Source organism: Convolutriloba macropyga, chromosome 13 (assembly GCF_964194025.1).
Source record: "Convolutriloba macropyga chromosome 13, txConMacr16.3, whole genome shotgun sequence".
Lineage (NCBI taxonomy): Eukaryota > Metazoa > Xenacoelomorpha > Acoela > Convolutidae > Convolutriloba > Convolutriloba macropyga.
The window spans coordinates 26,835,185-26,862,406 of record NC_134480.1 but is presented as its reverse complement, the minus strand read 5'-3'; the positions used below and the strand labels follow the sequence as shown (position 1 = coordinate 26,862,406).

Sequence of the window (27,222 nt, the reverse complement as noted above, 5' to 3'; positions counted from 1 at the left end):
GGATATTTCCCCCTTCATTGTATGACGACATGAGCAAAAGAAGCAAAACGCAGACAAGAATCTCGCGATTAGCATTTTGGTTGATCCACGCATTGCTGTGAAGGACACTGCGTGTATGGGTCGGTTACAGGTAATTGAAAATTTCATAAGTTTGCGGTTTCCCTAATCAGCAAGCAGTGCATTCAACCACGGCTTTTAGACCTACGTTTGAAAAACCACAGACCGTTTTGAGTATCAGCGGTACAACCCGAATTCAAGAGTCGTTTCATTGTTGAGCGTATTGCTAGTGTTTTGCTACTCCATAAAGGCTATTCCCGACTTCAGCACCACATCTGATGAAAGATTTGTTTGCATTGGCGAAGTGAACCTCAAGTTTGCTGGTTGTCCAGCATTTCATTTCGGAACCCACATGTCAACTGGTCTAGAGAGCTATTCTCGTGTAACAACATTTTTAGCTCGGAGCAGGTGAGAGATTGGCGTTCTGCATGCAGACTGTATTTTGTTGTATCGCGCCGCGCAATCATCCCAGACGTTATTGTACAGCGCTATAACCCCACAGCCGCGGCAAAGTATGGCGTGATCACCGAGCTTATCCAGAAAACCAGACCTGCAAAATGGGCATTTATTTTCACCTTCATACATCGGAACACTGCCGGTACTTCAGGACTCCGCTAAATTCGTAAGATAAAAGATGTACTCAAAAAAACCCGGAAATGAAACTGTAGAGAGGTAATGGCGCTCTCTCTTGGTGAACTGTTGATGAGGAGAGTAGGGGAATCTGCTCGCGAACTTCGTTAATGTATCCGCCAGACCTTCAACCGTTTTGATAAAATCAAGGTCCACGGTTGGTTTTCCCTTGTTACCATTTATACTACAACCGACCATTGAGCTATTCACTCTAAGCAGGCTGATTTCCAACGGTCGATTACAAGCCTGAATCCCACACCACTTCATTGACTGGGAGACAATGAAGGGCGTCAAAACCTTCTAAGAAATGGATGGCATCCTTAAATGTGTATGGTTTTGGTCCTTAAATTTTTTATACCAACTACTAATTATATGTTATCTTATTTCATTGTGGCGATGTCAAACCAAATCCAGGGCGCAATATTCGGAAAATTCAAACATTCGAAAATTACGAAAAACAATTTATTACGTCGCATATGCTGTTTTCAACGCTGTTAGGGCGAGATATGCACCCTTGCACATAATTTATGACCAGTTCAGAATACCGAACCCCAGTTTTTAATGGCAAAAATAGCATAATTGGAACTTTTATTTCAGATAATTTCAGGGTCCGGTAATTCGAGTTGAACAACAGGAGTAAACCTGGGTTCCGTTCCCGTAGAACAACTACAATGGGTAGTTTGAACTTGGTGCCTACTTCATGATTGATTATTTTCCGGTAGTAAATGATCGAACTGCAAGTTCAAGGCCCAGGTGGATTTTAAATAAACAAATTCACCAAATTCTGCCCCTGAATATTTCTAATTTTGGAGATAACGTGTTGATGCTTTAGAATCGCTACTTTAAACATAGCCGTCAAATTGCCCGAAAATATCCGCCGTTGACCCGCTTGACACACATTGGGATTGAAACGGAAAAAAAGAAAAAAAGGATAGAAATTGACAGAATTTTTCTAAGTATCATTTTTTTATTTGGTGCGCAAATTCTGCATATTCGGTTAGATTCTAAAATTACACTTAATTCAGCTTTTAAACTGAACGTTATTAACCATAATACTAACGCCAGCTAGCAATCGCTTTAATGAACTTTGATATCCTAATGCACTATGACTTAATGAACGGGCTTTATATGCTTATCCTGTTTCTTTTGATTTTGCTCTTTTGACTTTGACCGTATTCACCACATTGCGTAATTCAATGCGTGAAAGAATTTAAAATCCATTCAGTTGAAACAGTGAAATAGCAGCAGTATTTCATTTATTACCCAATCACTGATGTATGGAACCCATGACGCAATAAATGCTGTCCAAACTTTAAAGAAAACTGCTAAAATTTGATAAAACTTGAAAAATTGCGCCTACTAATCACTATGTACATTTTCTATACCTACCCATATCCACAAATGTGAGTCTTCGTTTTTGCATGAGATGTCTAAACTGGTAGCAAATGTCCCGCATGACCATAGCCAGACTCAGGTGCATATATCTGGACACTGTCTGTACAATAAGCTTCACATCTTGATTCTTGGCTTCTCCATCCGGGGCGTCCTCGGGTACCTGAAGATTATACCAGTTATATTCAATCATTAATATCTGATTCGCTTATCGCAATAACTTCCGAATGAATTGTTTATCGCAAACAGCTAAAAAAACAAACAATTGGAGTTCACTTCAAGGTAAGAAGCCACTAACAAACGAGATACAGATTTCTTAAAACTATGTACGTAATTCTCATCCAATCTGTAACTATATATTGAACAAAATTTCAATTGCTTTTGGTCACACAAAAGTTAGTAACAAACTAAACTTGATATAACGCGCGCACGCACATGCACAAAAAATTAAAAAGGACACACACAAGAGCGCTTATACACAGGAACCAGGCACTCACCTACACAAAAACAAACAAAAAACACAAATCCATGCTTCGACACGCACGCGCACACAAGCGCAAACACACAAACACACACAAACGCACGCACACAGAGCACTTCAGACGCTAGGGTAAACCAAGCCACTAACAAAGGAGAAATGTATTTATAATAACTATGTACGTAACTCTCATCCAGTCCCTAACTATATACTGAAAAACAAATTTCAATGGCTTTTGGTCACGCAAATGTTTCTAACAAAAAACTTGATGCAACCTCCGCACGCATATGCAAAAAAGAACAAAATAAAAACACACGCACGAGCGCGCTTATACACACGCAAGCCCCCACCTACCCACAAACAAACGAAACCAAACAATCAAAGAAACACACACAAACACACACGCAAGCACAAGGGCGCGCAACAACACGCACAAACACATGAACACACACAAGCACGCCAACATGTACACAATGCGCGTACATACAAACGAAAAAATTGAGAAACAAGCAACCATACGCAAACATAAACACAAGTGAAAACAGATGAACACACATACTTACACACCAAAAGCATGCACACACATATATAGACAGTCACTCCCTCCCACACCCCCCCCCCCCCCACACACACACACGGATCAATAGTTCTAAAACGACAGGCAGGGGGTCAGATTCACCTTACGTCTGCTCGGCAAGCTTCGGCAAAGGACTTAAGATTATATTAGAGATTATTCGACCATATGTTAAAAAAAGTTTTGTTGACACAAGCAATTGAGAGGATACAGAGGCACATACACAAGAATGAAGAGACACAAAAATCACCAACTAACACAAAAAACGCAAACACATGCACGATAGACAATAGCGCAAACACGCAAGCAGGTACCCGCAGACATGAGACAACGCATTCAGCCTCACATTCACAAAGCGATTCAAGCACACAGAAAAAAAGCGTATATAAGCAAAAGCGCACAAACCCAAAAACAAACAATCACGCACAAAACAAACGACCTCGAACGCCAAACAAAGAATCCCCTCCTCCAAGAACAGAGACATGACATGCAAATGAAAACACAAACAAATAAACTTATACACGCTCACGGAAAAAGACCTGCATCAACAGAAATTAACACAACCATGAACAAACAGACAAACGCTAGAAACAAAGCCGAGTGGTCACACAACACATCCACATTCCTACTCACTCACCCACTTAGGCCCGATCCAATCACATGTACATCTTTCATCCAAGCACCAATCACCAGCCAACCAACCAACACAAAACGCTTGCGAGTCAAGCACATGGAAACAAACAAATCAACACACGCAACATGCAAACGCACACGAAGGTAAGCACCCCTGCCCGCAAATACATTCATACACACACGCACCCATACACATACAGAAAACACACAAACGAACACTGCGGGAGGCTAACAGACAAGTATGCAAACACAACAAACACACGTAAAGACACATAAAAACGCACACAAGCACACACACACACACACACGCAAACGAACACACAAACACATAAACATACACACAGACACAAAAACATTCACTTCTATTCACAAACACACACACAGACACACAAACGCACACAAACACAAAACCGCGCGTAATTATGCAAAAAGCAGGCGCAAATAATTACACAGGATTACAAAGATATCAGAGCCCAAACACTTACTCCCAGAATCAAAACGTATGCACGCACGCACAGACAAAGGGATGCACGCACAAAAACATGAATATATACACAAGCCAGAACACGCAAACGACTAAATACGTAAACGACCAGACACACGGACAAAACAAATCCAAGTGTTCACACAACACATCCTCATTAGTACTCATACACAGTCAACCCCCCCCCCCCCCTCACCCAACAACGCCAGTCATACACGCACTAACTCATCCGCCCAGTAATCAACAAACAGAAGACAACGCTAGCGCCAGTCATCCCACATGCAAGCAAACAAATATGACATGCAGCCTGACATAAATGTGGAAACGCCACAAGACAGCACATTCATACACAAAGGGACCCCCAAAAATGAGCTCACGCAAAGAACACTCAAACAAGAAAGCACTCAACACACAAGTAGAAACACTCCTGCATGGAAATGCAGATTTATACACACACGAGCGAACACACAAACGCACCCATAAAGATGACTTCCCTCATAAAAACAGATGCAAATGATCAATGATTTCGCACGTTAAATCAAATATGCACAAAAAGCATAATCCGTCATATGAACAGTCAGATAATTACACACAGTCATTAACGCGCATAGACGCAAGCACAGAGATGAGAAGTGTCCACGCATACACGCACGCGGAGACAGGGATGCAAGCAAAAATAAATAATTACAACTAGAAAAAAGCAAAAAAAAACACCAACGAAGAAACCGACAGACGCACAAAGAACTCAACTGTTCACAAAACAAATCCTCATGCATACTCACTCACTCAAAACCCCATTAACTCAACCACACACCCTCTCCGGGCAAGCTTCAACTCAGCTGCATATATGCAAACAAATAAACACGCGCAACCTCAGACAATTGCACATACATAGAAACACCCCGCAAGCAGATACTTATTCACACTCAAACATAAACACACTCACACACGCGCTCACACTCACAGCATACACGCACAGACACACAAACAAACACAAATGTACAGGCACACACACACACACACTTACCCAAATACACACAATCACACACACACGCACACATACAGAAACACACACACACACACACCCAGGCACACATGGAAACAGCCATGTATGCAAACACACATTTAAATACAAAAACAAAAAAAACTCGAAAAAACAACCAAAGGCAAATTAGCTAGAGCATAATGACCTACATCAAGGCACGCATACAAACTTTTATAGGTATACAAGTACGCGATAACAAGCACATAGACATACGAAGACACGCTTGAGACTCACATGGACAAACCAACCAATATGAACGGTACACAAACCCACGGATGCGTAAACACAGAAGTAAAACACACGCACGCAAGCGAACACCAGCACACACACGCACACACACACAAATACACACGAAGACACGCACGTACATACAAACACACAGACTCGCACACAAACACGACTTAGACATATCAGCTCGCACGCCGTTCAAAAATTACCCTGTTACTAACCGAACGAGGCAGCTGAAATGAATCAAACAGTTTACATCTAGGTCACAGAAACGCTTGTGAAAAAACAGGTACTCGCCGCGCATTTGTCAAGGTTCTTTATACTTAGTTAATCTGCCTCTGATGTCAGTAAAATCTCACTTCTGATACTTCCCAAGCCATTAACAAAAAGCGGCCCAACTTGATTAGTTTGGTTCTCTAAACAAGTAGAACAGTGCGAAAATAAATTTGTTTTCAGTACGAAAATAAATCAAACATTCAAGTGTATGTGATAACAATTAGCGCCGTACCGAGCGGATGCTAGCAGGTATATGTCTGTTCATGCATCGTTTCACAGCTATTCAAAAATCTTCTATTTTATACATTTCATTTAAAAAAATGGAAAAAGAAAGTATTTGATAACATGGTTTTCACCACATTACTTTTACACTTCACAGCTATCAATAAAATATGACCAACCTTGAGGGCGAGGCAGAGCCAATCCACGAGAGCATATGGCCAGGGGATAGAGTCGTATATGCTGGTCCATCGTGAGTACACTTGAGTGACAAAGAATCCAAGGAGAAATGCCAGGGGAATATCTTGTATGTTTCGTTTTAAAATGAGGCAGAACTAAAACAACCAATTTACACTGCCAAAATCTGATTTCTTTTCCTTCCTCTCTCAGCGTGAACAAAACTTGGCGTTTTCAAAATCCGTGACAGTTAACTTACGCGTATTTCGCCTTGGTGATGGTTTGTGCAACAATACGAAGTGCAGCTATTCAGAAAATCCATATAATTTTTCATGAGTGATGAAATTGATAATGGATGGTCATACACTACTGGTTGAGGATATGTTCACGCCCGGTATTCACTTCTATTACTTGGTTCTATAACCAGTCGTTAACCAATTCAGCTGAGATTTAAAAATTTATGCCATCATTAATGGAGCCAGGCTGACGTATTGATGCAACCCATAATTATTTGAGATCGTCAACCAAAAATTCAAGAAAATAGAAATCTCCAAAAGTGCTCCAGTATTTTCCATTTTAAATCAACATAATTCTAGTAGATAAGAAGCCTTCATTTGTTTTTTTATAATCTTCAGCTTAATTGTTCCCACCCAATCATAATGCGACTACACATTGAAGATGAACTCCTATGAAAGACTCGTGTTTAACAATGCAACATTATCCGCATTCAATGATATCCTCCGTTGTAATGTGAGACTCATGTCTCATTTGCGCCTTTTCCAAGGTTTAAATGAAGCGCGCTTTCAATAATTTTTTGTCGAGTCTTAAAGGAAACAGGAGCTGAGTGAGAGCATAGCATCTTTCTTCCTGAGTCAAACTATCTTTAGTCAAACCGTCTTTATTATGCATCCGTTGCACGTATAGTGGGTATACTCAGCCCTCTTTCTAGACTTAAAAACGAATGAAATAGTAAAATATTATTTACAGAGCTGATAAAATTTCAGCAAAAAAATTTATAAAAAAGCTACACATAGCCGTCAGATTGACGATATAGCTATGAGAGACCTGCGCGCCACAGAATACCAATAGAAAAAAAAGAAAGAAACCACTCTTGCAATTTAGAAAACTAATGTCTTATCAGTTAGCAAATAACGTCAACACACATTGCAGCAGTGAAATAGACTGTCTTGAGGTTCGCGATTTGAAAAAGAAAACATAAATGAGCGTGAGGCGATGCAACGAAAAACACAGCACGACAAGTCCTGAAAAACAATCCAAAGAACTGAATTAAATAATGAGAAAGTTGGAACTACTGCATCTGACCAGCGTATTAATTAACAATGGCAGCCAAAAAGGCGAAAATTGAAGAAAATAAAACAACCAAACTAAACGAAAACATGATCATTGATATAACTCTTGAAGTTTTTACCTTAAAAGTCAAAATTTATCCACTTAAAAATATCCACTTAAAAATACCCATTAACACATGCATAGGCCTTGAAAGGGGTTCATTGGCGCCACTAAAGACTTAAAACCGATAAATTGCGAAAATTGTTTCTAAATATTGTAGAAATATTATGTTCAGAACAATTTTTGTTGACTGCATCCGAAATTGGTAAAAAAAACCCATCAGAGAGACTTAAAAAAAATTAATTGGCCCAGGAAGATCGATAAACTCAGGAAATGGCAAAATCTTCAAAAAATGAAAAATTCAAATTTTATAAAAATATTGCTAAAAATGGTGATATTTATATCTTAAGAACCCCTCATTGCCTTCAGAAATTATCCAGTAACCCGAGTTCAAGCCAAGGAAAATTTTCACCGGCCCCATAAAGATCGATAAAGTTGGAACCATTTTCAGAGCATTAAGAAAACTATCAACTTTATCACAAAAAATGCGAAAAATTCGAGATAAAAAATCCTCAATACCTTTCCATTGACCCTACCGATCAAGCAGTAATCAACTATCAAACCCTTAAGGAGGTTCCCTAGCCCCTGGGGCCAACCAAACTAAAAAAATGACAAACTTCGAAATACAATCAGAAGAACTGCAAGTTTTATCAACGAAATGCTAGAATTTGTGACATTAAATTTTTGTTGAAAGCAAAGCAATTCCATTAAAACTAGAAAACATGCTTTAACAATGTCAAACCCTACAGGAGGTTCCTCATCCACTGAGGCTGGAAATAGCCAAAAAAAACAAACTTTCAAAAATAAAGATAAAAATTGCTAGTTTTATTTTTAAAAAATGCTTAAAATTGTGATAAGCATATGCTGAAAACGAAACCATTGCAAATAAAATTTTTTCATTAACCTATAATCAAGCACTAGGGGAACTTTCCTGGTCCCTTCTGCTAGTAAAACTTGAATAAAAAATTTCAAAAATAATCAAACCCTAGAGTGGCCCTTTCCATTGGTAGGCAGTGAAAAGCTGCCCAACCGCCGGTATAGTCATCAGACCTTTGAGTGTTCGTAATAGCAGACTGCTCAGATCAGATCAGATCCTTTGACTCCCGTGAGACGGGCATTGAAACACTTGACTGCTATTGTCCACAGTTATATCTGAGCTAGTTTGTGCTTCTGATCTTAGTACTTGCTACTTCCAAATCAAGCGATCTTTGCAGGCTTTCTACTACCTCGCATTGCGGGTGAGCTCTTTTCATGTGAGATTTCCAACAGCCCCCTACATTGCATGACTTATTGCAGCCATTCAAGAAACAGCAAAGCGGTGTTGTTGTTGGTATTAAGACCTTTTCTGGATCTAATTCTGATCCCATTGCTGCTTCATTATGGTCGTTTCTTACATGCCTGTTCATTTCCTTTGTGATCACAAACATTCGCTTAGTTTCTCACAGAACACTCTACTATCTGTGGTCTTTCGCATACAGATTTAATTATGGTATCAACCTTGTCAGAGTACTTCATCGATTTTGGTTTCGTGATCCACTCTTCTATGTTCTCGACTTTTAGCCTCTTCAAGTCGTTTTTGAGTGTTCTTAGCCAATCTTTGGATTATGTCTTTCGGCTCTTGCAAACCGAAAGCAGCTCCGGGACTTTCAGCTTTTTGAGGCTCACCCAGAGATTATTCGGACCGCCAACTGGGTCTCTGTCCTTTAGAGGGACAGCTTCGCTGAATTCCATTATAGGCATCACTCGATTGTCATTCAGTTTCATGACCATTCTTCGTGCTTTATTTAGAACAGCGCTCAGCTTCTCTGTATCAGTTTTTTTCTCGTAATGCTAGTTTCAAGGCCATACAACAGGAGTGGCTTTATAAAGATTTCGATTAGTCTACGTGCACCACTGACTAATGCTGCCCTGAGCTTTAATGTTGCCAATCTAGCTTTTTTGCAGTTACTTGCAACTGCTTTACTGCTATCAGAGCCAGTGATTATTATACTGCCGAGGTAATTAAACTTCGACACCACCTTTAATTTCTTTCCGTCAATTCTAATATCTAAGTGCGAGAGGTCAGTGGCTTCAGAACTCAATATCATGACCTCTGTTTTTAGAAAGGAAATTTCCATTCCGGCTTCTTTGACTTTTTCATTGAAAACTGCAAGCCTTTCTTTCAATTCCGACTGAGTGCTAGCGAGGAGTGCTAGATCACCGGCATATGCAAGGTAACCGAGGAACTTCAATGACAAGTTCCATAAGCTATTAGTAGTTGATACATTGTCTGCTAAACATAATACGGCTCCATAATTCCGTTTCCTACAAAACCAACGATCATCGGTTCCCAAAATACCAATAAAGCTAAAAAACACTCGAGGAACCTGAAATTTGAGGCGTTGGCATAACAGTTGGTGAAAAATACTCCGGTAAGGACATGAGGGAGAAATACACTGAATTCGTTCAAGTACTAAAAAGTTACGTAAATGGATTTACAGGCAACTAGTGCCATATAACTAAAAACGTTTAATTCAACATAACAGAAGCTGACATTTATGATTTCCAGAGTACACTGTCTTCTTATTAGACGTTGACATCTTGAATAATCGTTTTGATAAGCCCATTGCATCAAATTTTGAGCATATTGTTATGCTTTGATGTTCTTATTAATGTTAATAATCAAACAAACAAAGTTTTTTTTAAAAATTCTGTAATTGGTTTTTGAGGATAAAGACAGGTTTTATTCTAATGTTGATTTTCAGATTAAAAGTAGGTCAATAACGACTACATTGGAATGCTCATTCGCTATTCGTGCGCAGGGCCGAGAAGTAATGGAAAGATCTATATATGATTTGCACAACTGTAGATAATTCGGTTTTGTTTCCTATATTTGCTGAGTCGTCTTTGTTTAAAAGATGCAAAAGGAGTCGACAAGTCAACTCAACAAGACCATTTTATTCCTCTATGAAGCTTTTGGTAATTCTAGGCTGCAACTGTTCAGCAGTGTTGCTGAATATTAAAGTTACTAAGTACAGAAGTCTTTATTAAGAGGAATCTAATACGGTTTGTTATCTCAACCCGAACTGATTTCGTTGTTTGTATAGGAATAGAAAATTCTGCAGTAATCAATTGTTAACTTCTCGAAAAGTTAAGTTGTTGTCTAAAATAATACTTGAAAATTTGGCTCCATCTTTTTAGTTCTATTTCATTATTGTTAACCGACAATTTGCAGTGTGTTTTTTGCCGTGTTTTGCCTTTCGAAAAGCACAACGCTTTTTTAACATTAATGATTAGTGCATAAAAGCAATAAATCACCGATTCGAGATTTCTTTCGAGAGCCCGTTAACTTTCAGTAGGGTTTTTTGGAAACTAAGTGTACCATATGCATGATACAATTGCTTTTTGAAACGTCATTCAAATATATAAGAAATAACAAAGGTTCGAGGATTGTCCCCTGGGGCACTCTCTGGTGAACTGAGCTCAATCAGATAAAACATTATTAGATGTCACTTTGTTTTTCACGGGCAAAAACAGGATTTAAAAAGTTACTTAATCTGTACATAAACCAAGAACAAGGAGTTCATTACAGGAGATAGACTTGAAGGCTTGAAATCTAAAAATGCAGGCGCCACTGATTAGCGATGATCTATTACTTTTCTAACGTACACAGTAATATATAATAGAGCAGCTGAAGTAGAGTATTGTGTTCTGAATTCAACCTGACAGCAATTTAACAGCCAATTTTTAGAGATATTCAGTTACTTGGTTGCAAAACAGCTTTTCGTACACTTTTGATGAAACCGGAGTTATTGATGTTGGTCTCTAATTGCCTGGATGGAGTGGATCTCCTTTCTATATAACGGAAAAGCAAATGCTGATTTTAAAGAACTACGGAAAAGGTTTTTTGCAGAAAGAATTCAATACAAACGTTAGATGAGGAGACATAACCAACATCGAGTCTTTAAGGCCCACGCTATTATTCTAATGGCTGGATTACGTTTAATTCTTTGATGGCATCTAATACTTCATTTGTTGTAACAACTCGGAAGCGAAAACGGTATTTTAAAAGATTTCATAGATTGCGCAGAATCACACTTGTTCCACAAGGAACAACCATACTTGCTGCAACCAGATTGAACTTGAATCTGGATAGCGAAAAATAAGCCACCGCATTTCAAGCAGTCTCGAATTTGCTCCTCTCAGAAGTTTACCTAGTATGTCAGCTTCAGAGTTGCGTATTTAGAAAATTGAAAAACAAAATAGTCAGTTGAACTTATGTTGACATGACTTTAGTGAAGAGTAGAAAGACTGCTAGAGTAAAATGACTGCTAACCGCTCTTTGAAAATGAAAAAAAAACTACCTCAAAAGAATCGGATTTTATAGACCTAAAGATGCCGCCTGAAGTCACGCAAATAATTAACTAACCGATTTTCAGTCTGGTTGTTGACGTAAACTGAGCAATAGCGACGCTTTGAAGAAACCAACCTCTTTGAAATTTATTAACTGTCAGTTTCTCGGGGTCAGATGACTCAAGTACGATACCGTTGTCCATATCTAGCATTTTACTCCGAGAAATTGAACTCTCATCTAATCAATTGTTTAGGCCTCTCAAAGAGGTAACCGCAGGCACAGTTCTTTTTGATGGTATTCAACAACCGGGAGTGATAACGCGAAAACTATTTTTAAATTGAATCACTCTCTGCCAAAACACATCTTATTTGTCTAACATTTCAACAAAATCCTTATTCTTTGTTAATGTATTATAAACTGAATTCTTTAAAAACAGTCTTTTTCAATACAATTTTTTTAAAAGTGTGACATCATAACTTGGATTAGATGAACAATCATTATGCTCCTCATCGTTAACACCATACCCTCTATATACATCTTCTTCCAATAGTACGAATTGGTCTATGATTTTGAGTAGTCTTTGTTCCTACTTTATTCATTATTATACAAGTAGCGGCAGCAATAATGCTGTTTGAACACTAGGGCCATGTTGAGTATGTGAAAGTGCATGCAAAACCGCACTCACAATAGCCAGACCTTGTCCCTTCATATTAAAAAATAACTTCAACTCTATTCTGTTAAAATTTTCATCTCATTAAATTAAATCATTCGCATCACCAATATTGTATTAATCCCAATCTTCTTTCTTTACAAAACGCAAAATTTTCAGATCGTTTTCAACCCTTGACTTCTGTATGTAAACTTAATTATTGTTAATTAAATTATGTTTTGCCAGATGCACCATAAATTAGATGTAATATTGACTTTTCAAGTTGAAAGTCTTTGAATTTTTTCTCTTTATAACTTTTAAGTTTGTCGTTCATTTTTTAATGTTTTAGGCGAATTGAGACAGAATATATTTCCTAAACTAATGAAAACACTTCAAACAATAAAAAAATTCTAATCAATATTTTTCAAATGTAAAAATGTTTGTCTTAAAATTGAAGAAGTGAATATTGAATTATTAAATATAGCTGAAATAATATGTTTAATACCAATGGGAGTTATGAGAGATCAAACTCCCTTATCAATTCATAAGAATGCCGACATAATTGTAAACTTACACCCAGATAAAGGTTCACATTAGGCTTTGGCTATATCAAGAGAAAGACTTAAAAATTGCTCTTACTTTGAGCTATGCAGTATAACACCACCATTCATTTAACACCAGTTACAACACCAGCATTGATTTGGAAACAATACATTGATCCAGGATCAGGTGGAATATAATCTGATGGAGAATCACACTGTTGCCTCTGGTTTTTATATAACATCTAATAGATACAGGTTTTTATATTAATCCCTATATCATTTAGTTAACCAGCGCAGAAGTTTGGCCAATGACAATGACATTGACAACAATGCCAAAGACAATAACAACGATAGTCGCATAGACCACCAAGGACACTGTTCAACAGAGTGGTTTTGCAAACAGACAGATGGTATAGACAATGATAAAGACAACGTTATTCTGATACAAGACAGTTCTACATGTATGATATCTGGTGCAAGTTTATGTGATAAGACTCATTTTAAAAAAAATTATTCAATGAGCATTTAGACTTTGATCATTGGACCAACAGGTAATGAATAAGATGACGTTATTTGTGAGGCAGAAGTTATTAACAATCCAGACATCAAACAATTACCTAGACCAGAAGAATTAGAGGAAAACAAAAAACATGACATTTGATGATGTACCACAAAAACAGAAAATTAACACTTTACTAGATGTAGACCCAACTGTAATATGGCTTATCTTAACGAAAACATGTTTTCATCAGATAGACAAAAGTGTAAGAGATAATTTTAACTTATTTAATTTATTTGAACAAGAGCTTAAGTACTGAAAACTTTTCATACTATTACTTTAATAATAGAGGAAAATCAAGTTCTGATTTTGCTACTTTATTTAATGAACTTTGGAATGAACCTTGCAATTTCATTGATATTGACATGCCAGAAAAAAAGGACTTAAACTAAGAGTAAATTGGAATGGTGATGGATCTAAACTTATCAACGTGGTTGCCGGGAAACTTTTACAGTAAAAATGAGAGAACATTACTAAGGGAACTTCATCCGAGTTAACTGAAATTTAAAAACCAACTGAAAAATTTCTTTTCAATGAACCTTTTTTTAAAAACTGCATATGTTTCATTAGACTCTCAGTTTATAAATGATTAATTAATGTAACTTGAAAGAATAATAAATATAAAATGAGAACAAAACTTAATCCAAAACAGATATGGATAATTCTGAAAAAATTATGAAAAAACACCACGAGCCTATGAAATATATAAAAAAGCAGAGATAATAATAATACAAACATATCAAATTTACGATGAGAACAAAAAAGTAAAACTGATGAATACAGCGAAAGGTAACCAACACCTTTGTTGATTTATTTAACTTAAACATATTTTTAACTTCAACTTTCACTTAGCCCAATAAAAATGGACTCCAACCTAGGTACACCTTTTGATTATGATGATAAAATTCATAAAAGCAAGATCAAGTATCAAAATAATTTTGCAACTATGAATACTGTGAAAACAAAAAAAAATATTTTGATTAATGAAAAAGAGTAACATATTAATTTACATGATTCTTATCCTGAGCTGGAACTTGAAGAAAGATATCATGAAGGTTACATTTATGGTAACCATGCTATCATACTCATAAACTATGGCGTACTTTCACCATTCACTTCTATTAAACTTCAGACTAGTGGTGGAAGAACAGTTGAATATATTGATCATTTTCATCCTAACTTATGTTGAAATTACTTACTAATACTGATATTGAATATGAATATGTATTTGATAATAGTCAAGCGTTAAGAGATAGACAACTTAGTTAGGATGAAAATGATCAATAACCTGCAGAAAGATGACATAGGTAAAAAATGATCACGATCAGTGACTTAATTGGATTAATTAATGATTTAAAGATATATGTATTAGGATTTAAACTTATGAAACATAACCATAACGATAGGGCATTATAAAGAATAAATGCTAATCTTGGTGATAGTGATATATGTGATGATTGAATTATCAACAGAAGATATATATATTAAGGTGTGCACTCTATATTGATCCTAGTAATGGCAATAGAATAACAGTACACAAAGGATTAAATCAAAAAAAGTAACACGGACTTTAGTCATTATGAACGTAAGACATTTCACAAGAACGTTTTTAATGCGACTATCTTCGTATTTGGTGTAATAGATGAATCAAATAGATGACGAAAGTAATGATGCACGATCATTTAATGTTACGAATGCGACAGAAGGTTATTGTAAAATTGGAAGTGAGTTTTACCCTTAAGTTAGAATGACACTTGACTGAAATTATGATACACTTATCTAATTATAATGAAGATTTGTAAAAGATATATAACCAAATATAAATCTGATGAGTTTACTCTATTGAGAAAGTCTTTTAAAGTTGTCTTCGCTGGGTAAAAGTGTTTTTACTTAAATGTTTGAGTTATTGAACCTTGTTGGGTATTAGGTACAGATCTGATATAATCATCTAATTTATCCATTATCTCTTGATTTTGTTGTTCATCAAATTTATCCTTATGCACTTTACTTGGGTAGTGCTTGTTGAGGGTGGGAGCGGTTGCGAACGCTCGGTGACACGCTTGGCAATTATTCTTCATTTTTATTGAGAAATTTTTAATTTTTTTAAAAAAAATTGTTTAAATGACCCTTTTTATTGTTAATTAGTGTTTATTTAAAACTATAAAATTGCTATTTGTTGTTTTTCTAAAATTCTAAAAATGGCAATTTTTCGTGTTTATTTATAGTCGTAAAAATGACTGTTTTTCTCTTAAATTGTAAAACAAATATTTTTTTATTTGAATTTTTAATAAAAAAGGGGGTATGATCCACCCAATGGACGGAACAGTGAGCCCCCACTATGAAACGTCACAGCAGCGCATTTAAAATTACCGCAAAAATACATTGTATTTTAAACTTGCATCAATATGCTAGGCTCTACGAGCCACGTCCGAAAATGGTTATGCGCGGAGTGAAGCGTGTAAAATGGTAATAGTAATGGTGGATATAGGAATTTAGAACCGTATTTTGGAATGAGCAACTTTATCAAAGTGGATAGAAACTCTACAGCAACTAATATAATACTTTTTATGGCCACCAACCTCGTCAAACCATTCCTCTTGATTTTTTGTTAATGCAAGTTCCTTTATAACTCGTATGACTGAGTACAATACGAAATAAAGAATTGCATCTAGGAACAAGACTTTCCAGATACTTCCATTCCATTTGAAAAGCAAGCGTAGTTGACCGAAGAGCTTATTGTTACTCGCTTCATATGAATAAGACACGGGCATTTTAACTCAGTACCATGCGGATACCTGAAATAAAGTATTTAATTTATACAAAACAGTAAAAAAAGACTATCTGACCATCAATGCTGATATATAGTAATAGAGCAGAATTTAGGATTCACTCGTTGAAGAAAGTAAGCGCACAAACGCAATTTTACATAATAAACTGCCTGTTTTAGAAACCAATTTTAGTCAACATAACTTTGGCCGTTTCTTTTGATTTTTATACCAATCGTCGCATAATTATCGGGCATTTAATAATCTATATTTGGATAAGCCGACACGCTTAATAGAGGGAATACAGATAGAAGTTGGCGTTTTCTATAAGCAGCTGTATTTTTGGTCCTTCAACAACTATATGAGCATGTTGAACAAATTTGAAGAGTGGCCAAAAACAGCTGCTCCGGGAAAACTGGCCAACTTCTATCTGGATTCCTTCCAAAAAAAAGATCTATTAAATGTGGTCTGATAAGTATGGGTCGACTAATATAAAAATCAAAAGAAACGGCCAAAGTTGAAAAAATTAGAATTTAAAACAGGCAGTTAACCATGTAAGAAAATAGGTAAATTAAGAAATTCCCCTCCCCAACACTGGGTGAATATTGGCTGGTCCGGGGCCCTCCCAGCATTACGTCTTCATAAAGCATTTCGTATTGTTTAAATCTATCAATAAAATGTTATATACAAACATCAGATAAGGAAGTAACACAAAAGACAGAGAGCATTAGAAAACAAACAAATAATGACGAAAGTAGATGAGTCAAACCACAGCTCCCATCGAGGCATCTACAATTTCGCGCCACCTAAGTGTCCTTGACGAATGCAGAGGATAGAACTCCACAGGAGAGCAAAGCTGATTTTTGTCCTTAGATACGATGATATCAGCGTAGCTGTCCTCTTTTCGCGCAGAGAGTTTTGATGCCAGTTGTTTTAAGCGCTTTTGAAGTTGATGGGCCAGCTCCACCAGTTCATACGAAGACAAGCGGACAAAACGTTACTTTCTCAACCTCAGGCATTCTTTGTTCATATTTGTTCTTTTTAATAGATTCATGCTACTTGTAGGCTTCGCTACTTCTTTCAGGAAAATTTTTGTCAGCAGGTAGAAAATTTTCACATCAAAATCGGTTTTTGATGTGAAAATTAGTTTGGAGATAAAATTTAGTGAAAATTAGTTTTGGGATATAAATTAGTTTGGAGATAAAAATCCTGAAAGCTTAGTTTGGAGATAAGAATCCAACTTGAAAGACACGTTAAGAAACGAAAATTTCAACTTTACAATTGAACAAAACCAAAGTAAGTTTAAAACAATATATGTAGGTTTTTTAATAAAAAACATGTCAATATGCATCTGCTACATCAAGTCGAAAATGTATTTTTACTCAGATGTAAATGTTTTGTAGATACGATTGTAGATTTTTAAAAATTTGTTTTAAATTTCCTTGAATGTTTGATTTTAGTGATTTGCATTTTATTTTCTGGCTTTTCATTTTAGCATTTTGTATTGTTTATAACCTGATGTTGAACTCAGAGTTCGAAAAAGTTCAAAAAAAGTTTTAAATTGACAATCCTTTTTAAAATCAAAATCGGTTTGTTAAACCACGATTCCTAAAGTCCGATGGTCTTGATATCTAGTCTTGCATCATCATCAGCTGTCGTTGATTTAAGGCAAAGATTTCTCCTTGGAACGGCTGAATATGAGATTCGCTCTCGACACCATGACGGACGTCAATTAACATGTTCGAAAAGGAATCGCTGAGTTCATTATGTCTCATGTGCGTGTATCCTCCTTTCGGACAGTGGAGGTCATGTGGCATAATGAAGTTTACATTGCATGCGCATCTTCACTGGGTCCCAGCCATAGCGAAGGACAATGCCATAACGAAACTTGCTTTTCGTTAGATCGAAGTGATAACGCTTCAATGGCTTAGCGTTCAACCAGCTTGATGCACACTTTTCACTAGCTTAGTCAACTGAGCGAATCTCGTTCTTTTTCAATTTGCTCTTAATTTTCGTCTTCTTTGATTTGATAGCAAGCTCTTTCTCTTTTTTTATTTCATGTATGATTTGTTGTTGCTTTAGTTCGGCTTCGGACCGAGATAGGGATAAAGAACTTGACAATTGAATTGATCATTCATATTTTTTAAGGCGGTGGTCAAGTTTAAAGATGCTCAGGCCACCTTACCTAATCGGCAACGAAAAAATATCCCTGAATTTTGGATTGTAGGCGGGATTTTTTAAAAGATTAGGTAACAGCTCATCGTTGATTGGTTTCTCAGATTCCCTTAAAAGGTCTTCGATATTGGGTGCTGTACGTGCTAAGAAGGTCAATTTTGTGCTGAACCAATAAAGTGAACTATTTAAAAAGATTGTGAAACATTGGCATGAGCGGCTAGTTTCCTCAACAAAGATTTCTGCTGTTTTAGTGATCTTTCTACAATTTTTTTCTGTATTATCAGAACCTATTACACTACCAAGTACTCTACAACAGTCGACTATTTCAACTTGAACAAAAATCTGCTGTGCTTTTTAAATAAGATGTTTTTTGTAATAATGTGGCATTTAGAAAGATGGTGACTGGAAGCAGAACCGTGTTTTTTTAATGAATCAAAAAGTTTTTTCAAGTTATCACGAGAAGCGACAGCGTTGTCATCGTCCGGATACCATTTTTGATCTGTGAATTAATCGTCCAGAAGTTTAATTAAGGGATAATGGCAATTCCATACATCGACATCGCATAGGGGTCGCCTTGGGTTGTACCTTCCTGATAGAATATTGTTTGTTCGTTAATAAACATATTCGATTGTTCAAGATATGAATTACATATAAAATGACAGAGATAAGGGCATAATTTCTCGTATGGCAAGATCACGATAGCAAGTGTTTTTTGCGTCAGTAAGCAAACTTGCCTCCGAATGTGGCTTTAAAGGCAGCTCTCAATGAATGGATACCATGTTTAACTCCTCCTTTTGACCCATACATAGCTGCTGATCACCACCTAATGTCTCAAAGTCGGTTTTAATACATTTGACAATAGATCCTCCAATATTTCCTCTGAGGAAGTCTCCAAATTCCATTGGTCGTACCCCAGGGCATTTACCAAGAGCTATCAACCGACCCGAATTGTAGAATTATATGGAAGAAGGAATGTCAAATGATACGTAGCTATGCGTATTGCTAATATAGCAATCGTTTTGCATAGATCAGTTGAGGACGCCTTAAAGGATGTTAGAAGCCCTCACCAGTCGTTGGCATCAAGACCAGAAGGGCTGTGGCCTCCATGCGTATTCTTGGCGGACTTTCTAATCATTGAGGCATTCAGTTTTTCAAATAAGGATTGATGGTACGGCAAACTTTTTTTAATGTTCATTGCTAACTAGAGAATTCAAATTTGTTTTGCATGGTTCCGGATCTTTCTCGCGTAAGACGTAAAGGATTGTTTTTTTGTCAACTTTTTCAGTTAAAGAAAGGACACCACCTTTTGCTTCTTCTGTAAGACTTCGAATGGCATTGGAAATTTTTCCAGTTGACATGTTTTCATCAATTTTTTTGTATTCATCAACAAATCGTTTTGCTTTTGTTCTGCTCATACGTTCCTGGAAAGTTTTTGCTTCAAGAAACAGGGAATCTATGTCCCACTTTATCCGTTGATCAATCTAACCGTCTTGCAATGGTTTTGTTGTTTGAGGCGTCATCCTCCGTTCTTTTTCTTGCAAAAAAAAACGATAGGCATCACCATTGCGCACTACATTGCCGTTTCCGCGTTAGAATCATTTAAAGTGGCAGAGAAGATTTCATTCAAGTAATCGGTGAACTTAAAGCCCGTCTTGTTTCTTGGTAGCGTAAAAACGATTGCATTCCAACGAACAACTTGTTTGTAGACGTTCTTCATAAGTTCTGTTCTTCTTTCCTCGAGGTTCAGCCAGTAACTGCATGTTCAGAGCAAGTTTCACTAGCAGAGGCTTCCCCAGGACAGGCTCCCTTTTTCTGGCTATCTGCATTGCGTAGTGTTGTTTCCTCTGAGGAGATTACTGTTGCTTTCGTTTTGCATTTTAGTTTCTTATGGTGTTCTCGCCTAGTGTTGAGTCCTCGCAGATGAGTAACACCAAACCCCTCCACCCCTGATGTGGTTGGAACATCTTGAGCAGTGTGACTGCTCGTACATGTGGATGGGATATAAATAAGGGAGGCTGTTAGTAGTCTCAAAACATATGGTTAACTAGCGAGTGAAGAATTCAAACATACGGGTTAAATATTAAGCAAACAAATGGTTACCATAGAAAGCCAAATATGTACCATATTTACAGAAGTGATTAAAACGAACAAATGATTAAATGGATTTTTTGAATGTTTATTTATGAAACAATTGAAAAAAATGATATGAAAAAAAACAACCTGGTGATATTGATGGCTGATGGGTGTGTCAGGGTGTGTTCTGTCACGGGTTGGTCCCCTCAATGGATGGCCAATAACATTGAATTTGAAATAACAGATATGGATGGGATCCAGTAAAATTGTCACCAACATGCGCATATGGAGAAATAATCAATGTAGCACCTGCTCTCCATTGTCCATGAGGTGGCTATACGCTCATGAGACACAATGATATTCGTGACACTTTTGCCAAACTGTTTAATGAGGTCTGCGATGCTGTTGGAGTAGAGCCTTGTCATCAGATTTTGCACGGTGGATCCTTCGCAAATAGAAGCACCACTACTGATGACGATGCTCGACTAGATATCAAAGCTAACGGCTCCTTCAATTCACGTTTCAGTCGAACGTTCTTTGAGGTGAAAGTGTTTTATTCGTAAGCTAGGAGTTGTCCTAAACGTTTTCATATTTGTTTTCTCTAATCTTGATTCAAAATCAGTATACGCATTATTTTGATTTCTATATATCATATCTGATGCTTCAAATTTTCCATCTTTCGGATTAGATTGTATAATTTTTGAATAATGTAAGGTTTTTTAAATGTACATAGCAGTTGACTTGCAGCCCTGGAGTTGAATGACTACCCCTATAAGGTAGGGGCTTTCTTTTAAATGACCTTTTTAATAAGACGTGTTCTAGAGCTTACCTTTGTTAGGGTACTTCCTGAACTGTCTTATGGTTGTCTCAAGAATACTAGTTAATCTTAAGGCTTACCTGACTAACTAAAGTTCTATTCCTCTAGTCTGTTACTCTTCTATCTGAGCTTCAGTAGACGGTGCACGGGCCCCAATGCTACGGTCTAACGTTTATCTCAATACAAACCAAGAGCGGAGTAGAGAGAGAGAAATATACTCTATTATTAAATCAGGATGGTGACTGGTACTGACTAAATTACTTTCTCTTCTGCTGAGAGAGGGTAGATGGGTAAACACATAAAGGAAAAGGAGGATAAAATAATATATCATTTTTATCCAATCAGGAAAGAGTATTTCAGTCTTTTTCTGAATAAAGTCTTTCAAATATTAAATATTTCTTTTTGGAAGTCATGCCTGACTCCATCTTTCCGGGGTTTAGAGTTGTTTTGAAAGTCTTCCAATCGAATATAGTAGAATATAGTTTATTAATTTCTCTGTAGTCTCTCTGAAGGATTTTCTTTCTTTTTTGGTTGTGTTGCTTGAAGATCGGCTCGTCTGTGAGTCGATTCCGAAACATCGGTTACCCAAAGAGCAAGGAGTGAACATCAACAACCACAAAAGTATCTATTCCACTACCACACTATCCAGTGGGCGGAGATCCTTCTGGGTAGGCCCGTCGTTGATGTTGTAGGCGTCCTGATGTCCGGCGTCGACTTACCTGACTTACCTGGTTTGCTTGGTTTGTTTCTGTTAGCTGTTAGATGTTAAGAATCGTTTTTAGATTCACTACATGTTTTAGATATACGTAGTATCCCTTCCGGTTGGAAAGAAAACTTAAAGATGTATGTTATATGTTTTTGTGTTAATTGTTATTTAACAAGCTATGGTTTTGGTGGTGACATAAAGGAGATTATGTCAACGAAATGGCTAATAGCGTTTTTGTTTTCAGTGACATGTGATTTGTCGGCCATGCTGATTGTTAATTTTGTTATAGAAGTTGAACATGTATTAATTAATGCCCCTGTTTGAAGTCTTGAGTTATTTTAATGGTATTAGTTCTTACAATTGTTTTGTCATACTTCTACGATTGCCCATTTGTGAGTTGTTACTGAGGAAACATTTTCCGTGTCTGTAAGATTGTGAAAATGCTGCTTATCACTTTGCTATATTTTTTCATTTAGCTGCTAGTCTCTTATGAATTTTTTAAAGGGTTACAGATCTCGCTTATAATAGTTTGCAATGGGTATGCACACGAATGACAATTTCCTAATCCCAATTAACAGTTATTTCTTCAACTTCATGAATTAATTTAACGTCTCTGTCTGCGCGCTTACGATCTAAGGATCAACGTTTCCCGAGATCTGAGTACTGTTTTCTATGTGAATTGTTACAATGATATTGGATTGTTAGTTGTTACTATAGCTAACGGCGTACAGTAGCTGCTTGAGTTACATATATTTCATGTATTTTGGTTTGTCACTTTTACAAACTTGCATGTGAAAATTTCGATTTGAGTGAAAATTCTGTTTTCTTTTGTTTTTAACCTGACTGTTTCGTATATGTTACTCTATTATAAATTTAGAGTTTGTTGTAAATAATAAATTTGTAATGTACCTTTTGTATGGTTAGATTGTAAATTGTATTAAGGTATTCAATATGTTATAATCTGTTTTATGAAAAAATGTCATGTCCTATAGTATGCAGATATAACACTATAGTATACAACACTATAGTATTGTGTTACTTACAGTGTTGTTAACATGGCTTATGAGTCATTTATTCAAATGTTATGCATATTATTCATGTGTTTTGTTTGTTCTGTTTTTTTTTTCTTTTTTTTTTCATTTTATTTGCCTATTTGCTTTATTTACAAAATTGCCTGTTGCATTGCATATAACTAACTATGGAGAAATCTTTGCATATTTACATGTACAGTTTTAGAAAGTAGGTTAGGTTTTGTATAAGTAAAAACATATTTTTGGTTTTATACTGTTTATTTCAAACTGATTAATATCTAGTGATAGAAATAAATTTGGTTAATGGTATTATAATTGAAAGATTATGATTCAAATTCAGTGATCTACAATATGGATTGAATAGTTGGGGAAATAGATTTGGGATAATAAAGATTAACAAACATATGCAAGGATTTACAAACAATCAATATTAAAGTCTGTTATAGATGGAGATTGAAGTCTATTACCTACTGAGTCCGGGAATTGTTACTTGTTACTTTCCTTTTGTTGTTACAGTTTCTCTGTTTGTTTTGGATAGTTACCCCTTTCACAATAATGGTTGTATTCCTTCAGGAAATATTCGTCTTTGGAAAGATAGTATCCAAGTAAGTTAATTACGTCTTGTAAAGGAGTTTCCGTTATCGATGCTTGTAGTGCGTTACAAATCTCTTTTTCTGTCTGTGGTATCTTTCTTTCGTTATTAAAGGTTAAACGATTCGTGATCGCCTTATTGGTCACGCTCCCTGTCAGGTGGTAAACGTGATATTCTTCGCACGGTTCGAGTGCTTCTAAGGGAACCATGAGCGGTCGCTCTGGTTCGTCTTTGGATTGAAATACGTAATAATTTTTAATGGGATCGAAGCTTCTCAACGTCCCTATTGTATAGCTCCATTTTATTCTGTAGCTGTAGTTTAAAAAGTACGGGGAAGTCAATTGATCATTGATGTGTATGAAACTTTTAGAAGCTGTATATTGTTTGTCTCGTAAGAATGTATAATATATTAAGTTATGTATCAACTTTGTCTCATGTACTCTGTAATTGTTACTTTGTACATCTTTTGGCGTAGGGTGGAGTAGGTTGAAGCTTAATTGAAAAATCTGATGTTGCTGTGTGAATGCGCTATACGCCGAAAGGTCCTGAGAGGCTTTTGCCACTAGGAAATCAAAATTACAAGTTCTTGGTAAACGGAACTCATAATCGTAATCATAGAGGAAGCGTTCCGTAAGACTGTAAAATTGCTTAAGTTTGGGGTACAGAGATTGATGTATTTTATCTCTGCCCATATTTTTCGTGCTCCTTTTTACAGTGTTTGTATTTTCCGACGGAAGTGGTGGAAAAAATTCTGATACACGGTCTTTCAGTGTATGTAATGGTGCGATGAAGAAATTGTATGATCGTGAATCAAAAGGCATTTCCGACCAATTTCTGTACGATAAAAGTGGATTATAATTTGTTCCGTGTGGATTACTTAGTGTTTTCGGGTCTTTATCTTGAAACCAGACCGTCTCCATTACCGTTTCGGTCGGAGTTTGTTCATTTGTCGACTGGTGGAAGAAAGACTTTCTGTTATTTGAGCGGGGTGTCACCGCATATGGAAATCGTAGATTGTTAGTATTTGGAACTGTTTGTCTTGTAAATAAACGTTGTCTAACGTTGCTTTGTGGTGGGTAATTGTCTGATGGTGGGGGTGGTCGTACTGGCGGGGGGTAATTTGGTAGAGGTGGTGACATATATGTGTTGCTAGTATTTTGGTTATAGTTTTGTCTTGGTCTTGTGTTCTGGTAACTATGTACAGCTATGTTTGTTCTTTGTTCTGATATGTTACTAGTACTATTATTACTGGTATCAAAGGATTGAAGATTTCGTCTATTACCAAATTTGTTGTTTATTTTCCGTGCTATCTCCTGTGGTGTCTGTACGTGTTCCTGGTTGTTTTCCAGTTCGACTCTAAATGTGGTGACTTTCTCGTTATCTGTTATCATGTTACTTTCAGTCTGTGTTCCACATTCAGACGCACAGTCCCGAATTGTTCCGGGCTGGATCTGCCTGATTCACAGCTTAGTTCTCCGTCCTCTACTTCGTATGAGAATGGCGAGTCTGATTTATATGGTGATTCGTAGTCCATGTTCGATGCCATTGTTGAATGCTAAAACTCAAACATGGTTAGTCTAATCTAGATTATGTTTATTGTTTATTAATATTTATGTTACAAAAAGTTTGTTACAAACAGTTTGTTTAATATTTTGTTTCCGTATTGATATATATTTTGTGGTTAGGCTGTTATCTGGTTTAATCCTTAGATTTTGTTCGTTATTTATAGAAGGTAGAAAAATTTGGCTAAGTAATGGCATAAGTGTTGTTAGTTGTTACTGAAAAGTATTGTTTGGTTTAAATTTCGTATGTATCCGCTGAATGAGTATCGTAGTATGTAACCTCATTCGTATGCGGTTGATCGTTTTTGAGAATGTCTAAGCTATAGCTACGATTTTGTATTTTGTTGTTTGTTAATTTTAATTGATTGAAATCTATAGGTGGTGGATTCTGTATCTCTAGAAGTCTTGAAGTTGGTATGAGTTTATGTTGATTATTTTGATTATTTGATGGTTGGGGGATTTCATATGGTGTTTGTTGAGTTGTTTGTGTTTCATATGAATACGGTTTAATCGCGTGCGATTGTTCTATAGTAGGTGCGCTTGGGATTGGTACAGGTATTGGTATTGGTGGTAGACTACTCAAACGTTGGTATGCTGGAGGTGGTGTTATTAGTTGTGGTGGTATTGGCGGTAGTGGTTGGGTTTTACTTTCGTCTATTGACGTTAATATTTCTGTTTTATGTTTTCTTTCTGGTAGTGGTGGTGCTTGTTTCTTTGTTGGTGACTCCAATGTACGTAGTTGTAAACCATGTTCTGTCCTGCGGATAGTAGTGTTATAGTGTTTATAGTTCGTATCCACATAATTTTCTGTCGTTTTATCTCTACGAGTTAATGTTGGTATTTCTGTTGAATGTCTTCTGAAATGTTGAATATGTATTCGTGAATTATTATGTCTTTTACTGTAATGTGAATTGTTATCATCATTATTATTGTCGTTATTATTGTCGGAATCATCTTCCTGTATTTGTGCAACTAGTTGGGTTAGTGTTTGTGAGAATATTCCAAAAATTCCTGTTAATAATATTTTTGTTATACTTGCTTGTTTCCCAATCGCTTTATGTATTGCAAAAGCGTTGTAGAATTTTATAATTAAGTTTGTTACAAATAATATCATGCTCATCATCGCATAGATGATAGCCATCTTTTCAAGTATGTACCATGGCCAACCAAAGATAGATAGTATCTGATCTCTCAGCCATGCTGCGTCGAAAATTTCCTTCCAGTTTATACTTGGTTGATCAATCTGAAAGTTATATCCATTTATGTTCAAGTCTTTTAACCATTTAAGTGAATGTTCATAATTTTTGTATGTTTGTAATAATCCTAATTGTTCTAATTCGAGTAGCTTTTGTGCGTTAGCAGATTGTGCTTCTTGAAGCGGTTTGTCGCGATCTCTCATATATTCGTGTAGTAAATCTCTTTTTCGTTCTTGTATTAATTGTTCTTTGCTAAATATTCCACTTTCAATGAGGCTTGCTTTGCTGAACATATTATCAAGTACTATTTCTTCCGGTGATATTGTTTCTAATATTGTTTCTACTTTTATTGGATATGGTGTCAATCTGTATCTTACTGTTCCTTCTGTGTCTATTGAGATCAGTTGATCGAAATTACTATGTGAACATGGGACTGTTTTCGCCCAAAGGTATGTTTGTCGTGTTAGTTGATGTACGTATTGTACTCTATTTTTGTATAGTATTGGTATTTTGTCGTAACATTCACGTGTTTGTGGTACGTATAGTGGTGATGATTTTTTTGCACATTTGTACATTTTCATCACATTGACTCCTTCTTGTTTCACAAATATGGATCTAT

The 27,222-nt window shown here is 36.3% G+C and overlaps 1 protein-coding gene across 3 annotated transcripts in view; it reads right to left on the bottom strand.

Annotated features, from left to right (window-relative positions):
• Positions 1-27,222, bottom strand: part of LOC142351847 (bestrophin-3-like) — a 464,737-nt gene that overhangs the window by 16,637 nt on the left and 420,878 nt on the right. For 2 of the 3 annotated variants that reach the window (XM_075404074.1, XM_075404075.1), the window contains exons 2-5: positions 16,266-16,483; positions 6,199-6,351; positions 5,743-5,754; positions 2,077-2,242 (exon numbers count right to left, since the gene is read on the bottom strand). In XM_075404074.1, the coding sequence (XP_075260189.1) occupies positions 2,077-2,242; positions 5,743-5,754; positions 6,199-6,351; positions 16,266-16,457 (523 nt within the window). In that variant the 5' untranslated portion in view covers positions 16,458-16,483. The remainder of the gene's footprint in view (positions 1-2,076; positions 2,243-5,742; positions 5,755-6,198; positions 6,352-16,265; positions 16,484-27,222) is intronic. The other variant, XM_075404076.1, reaches the window with a different exon arrangement.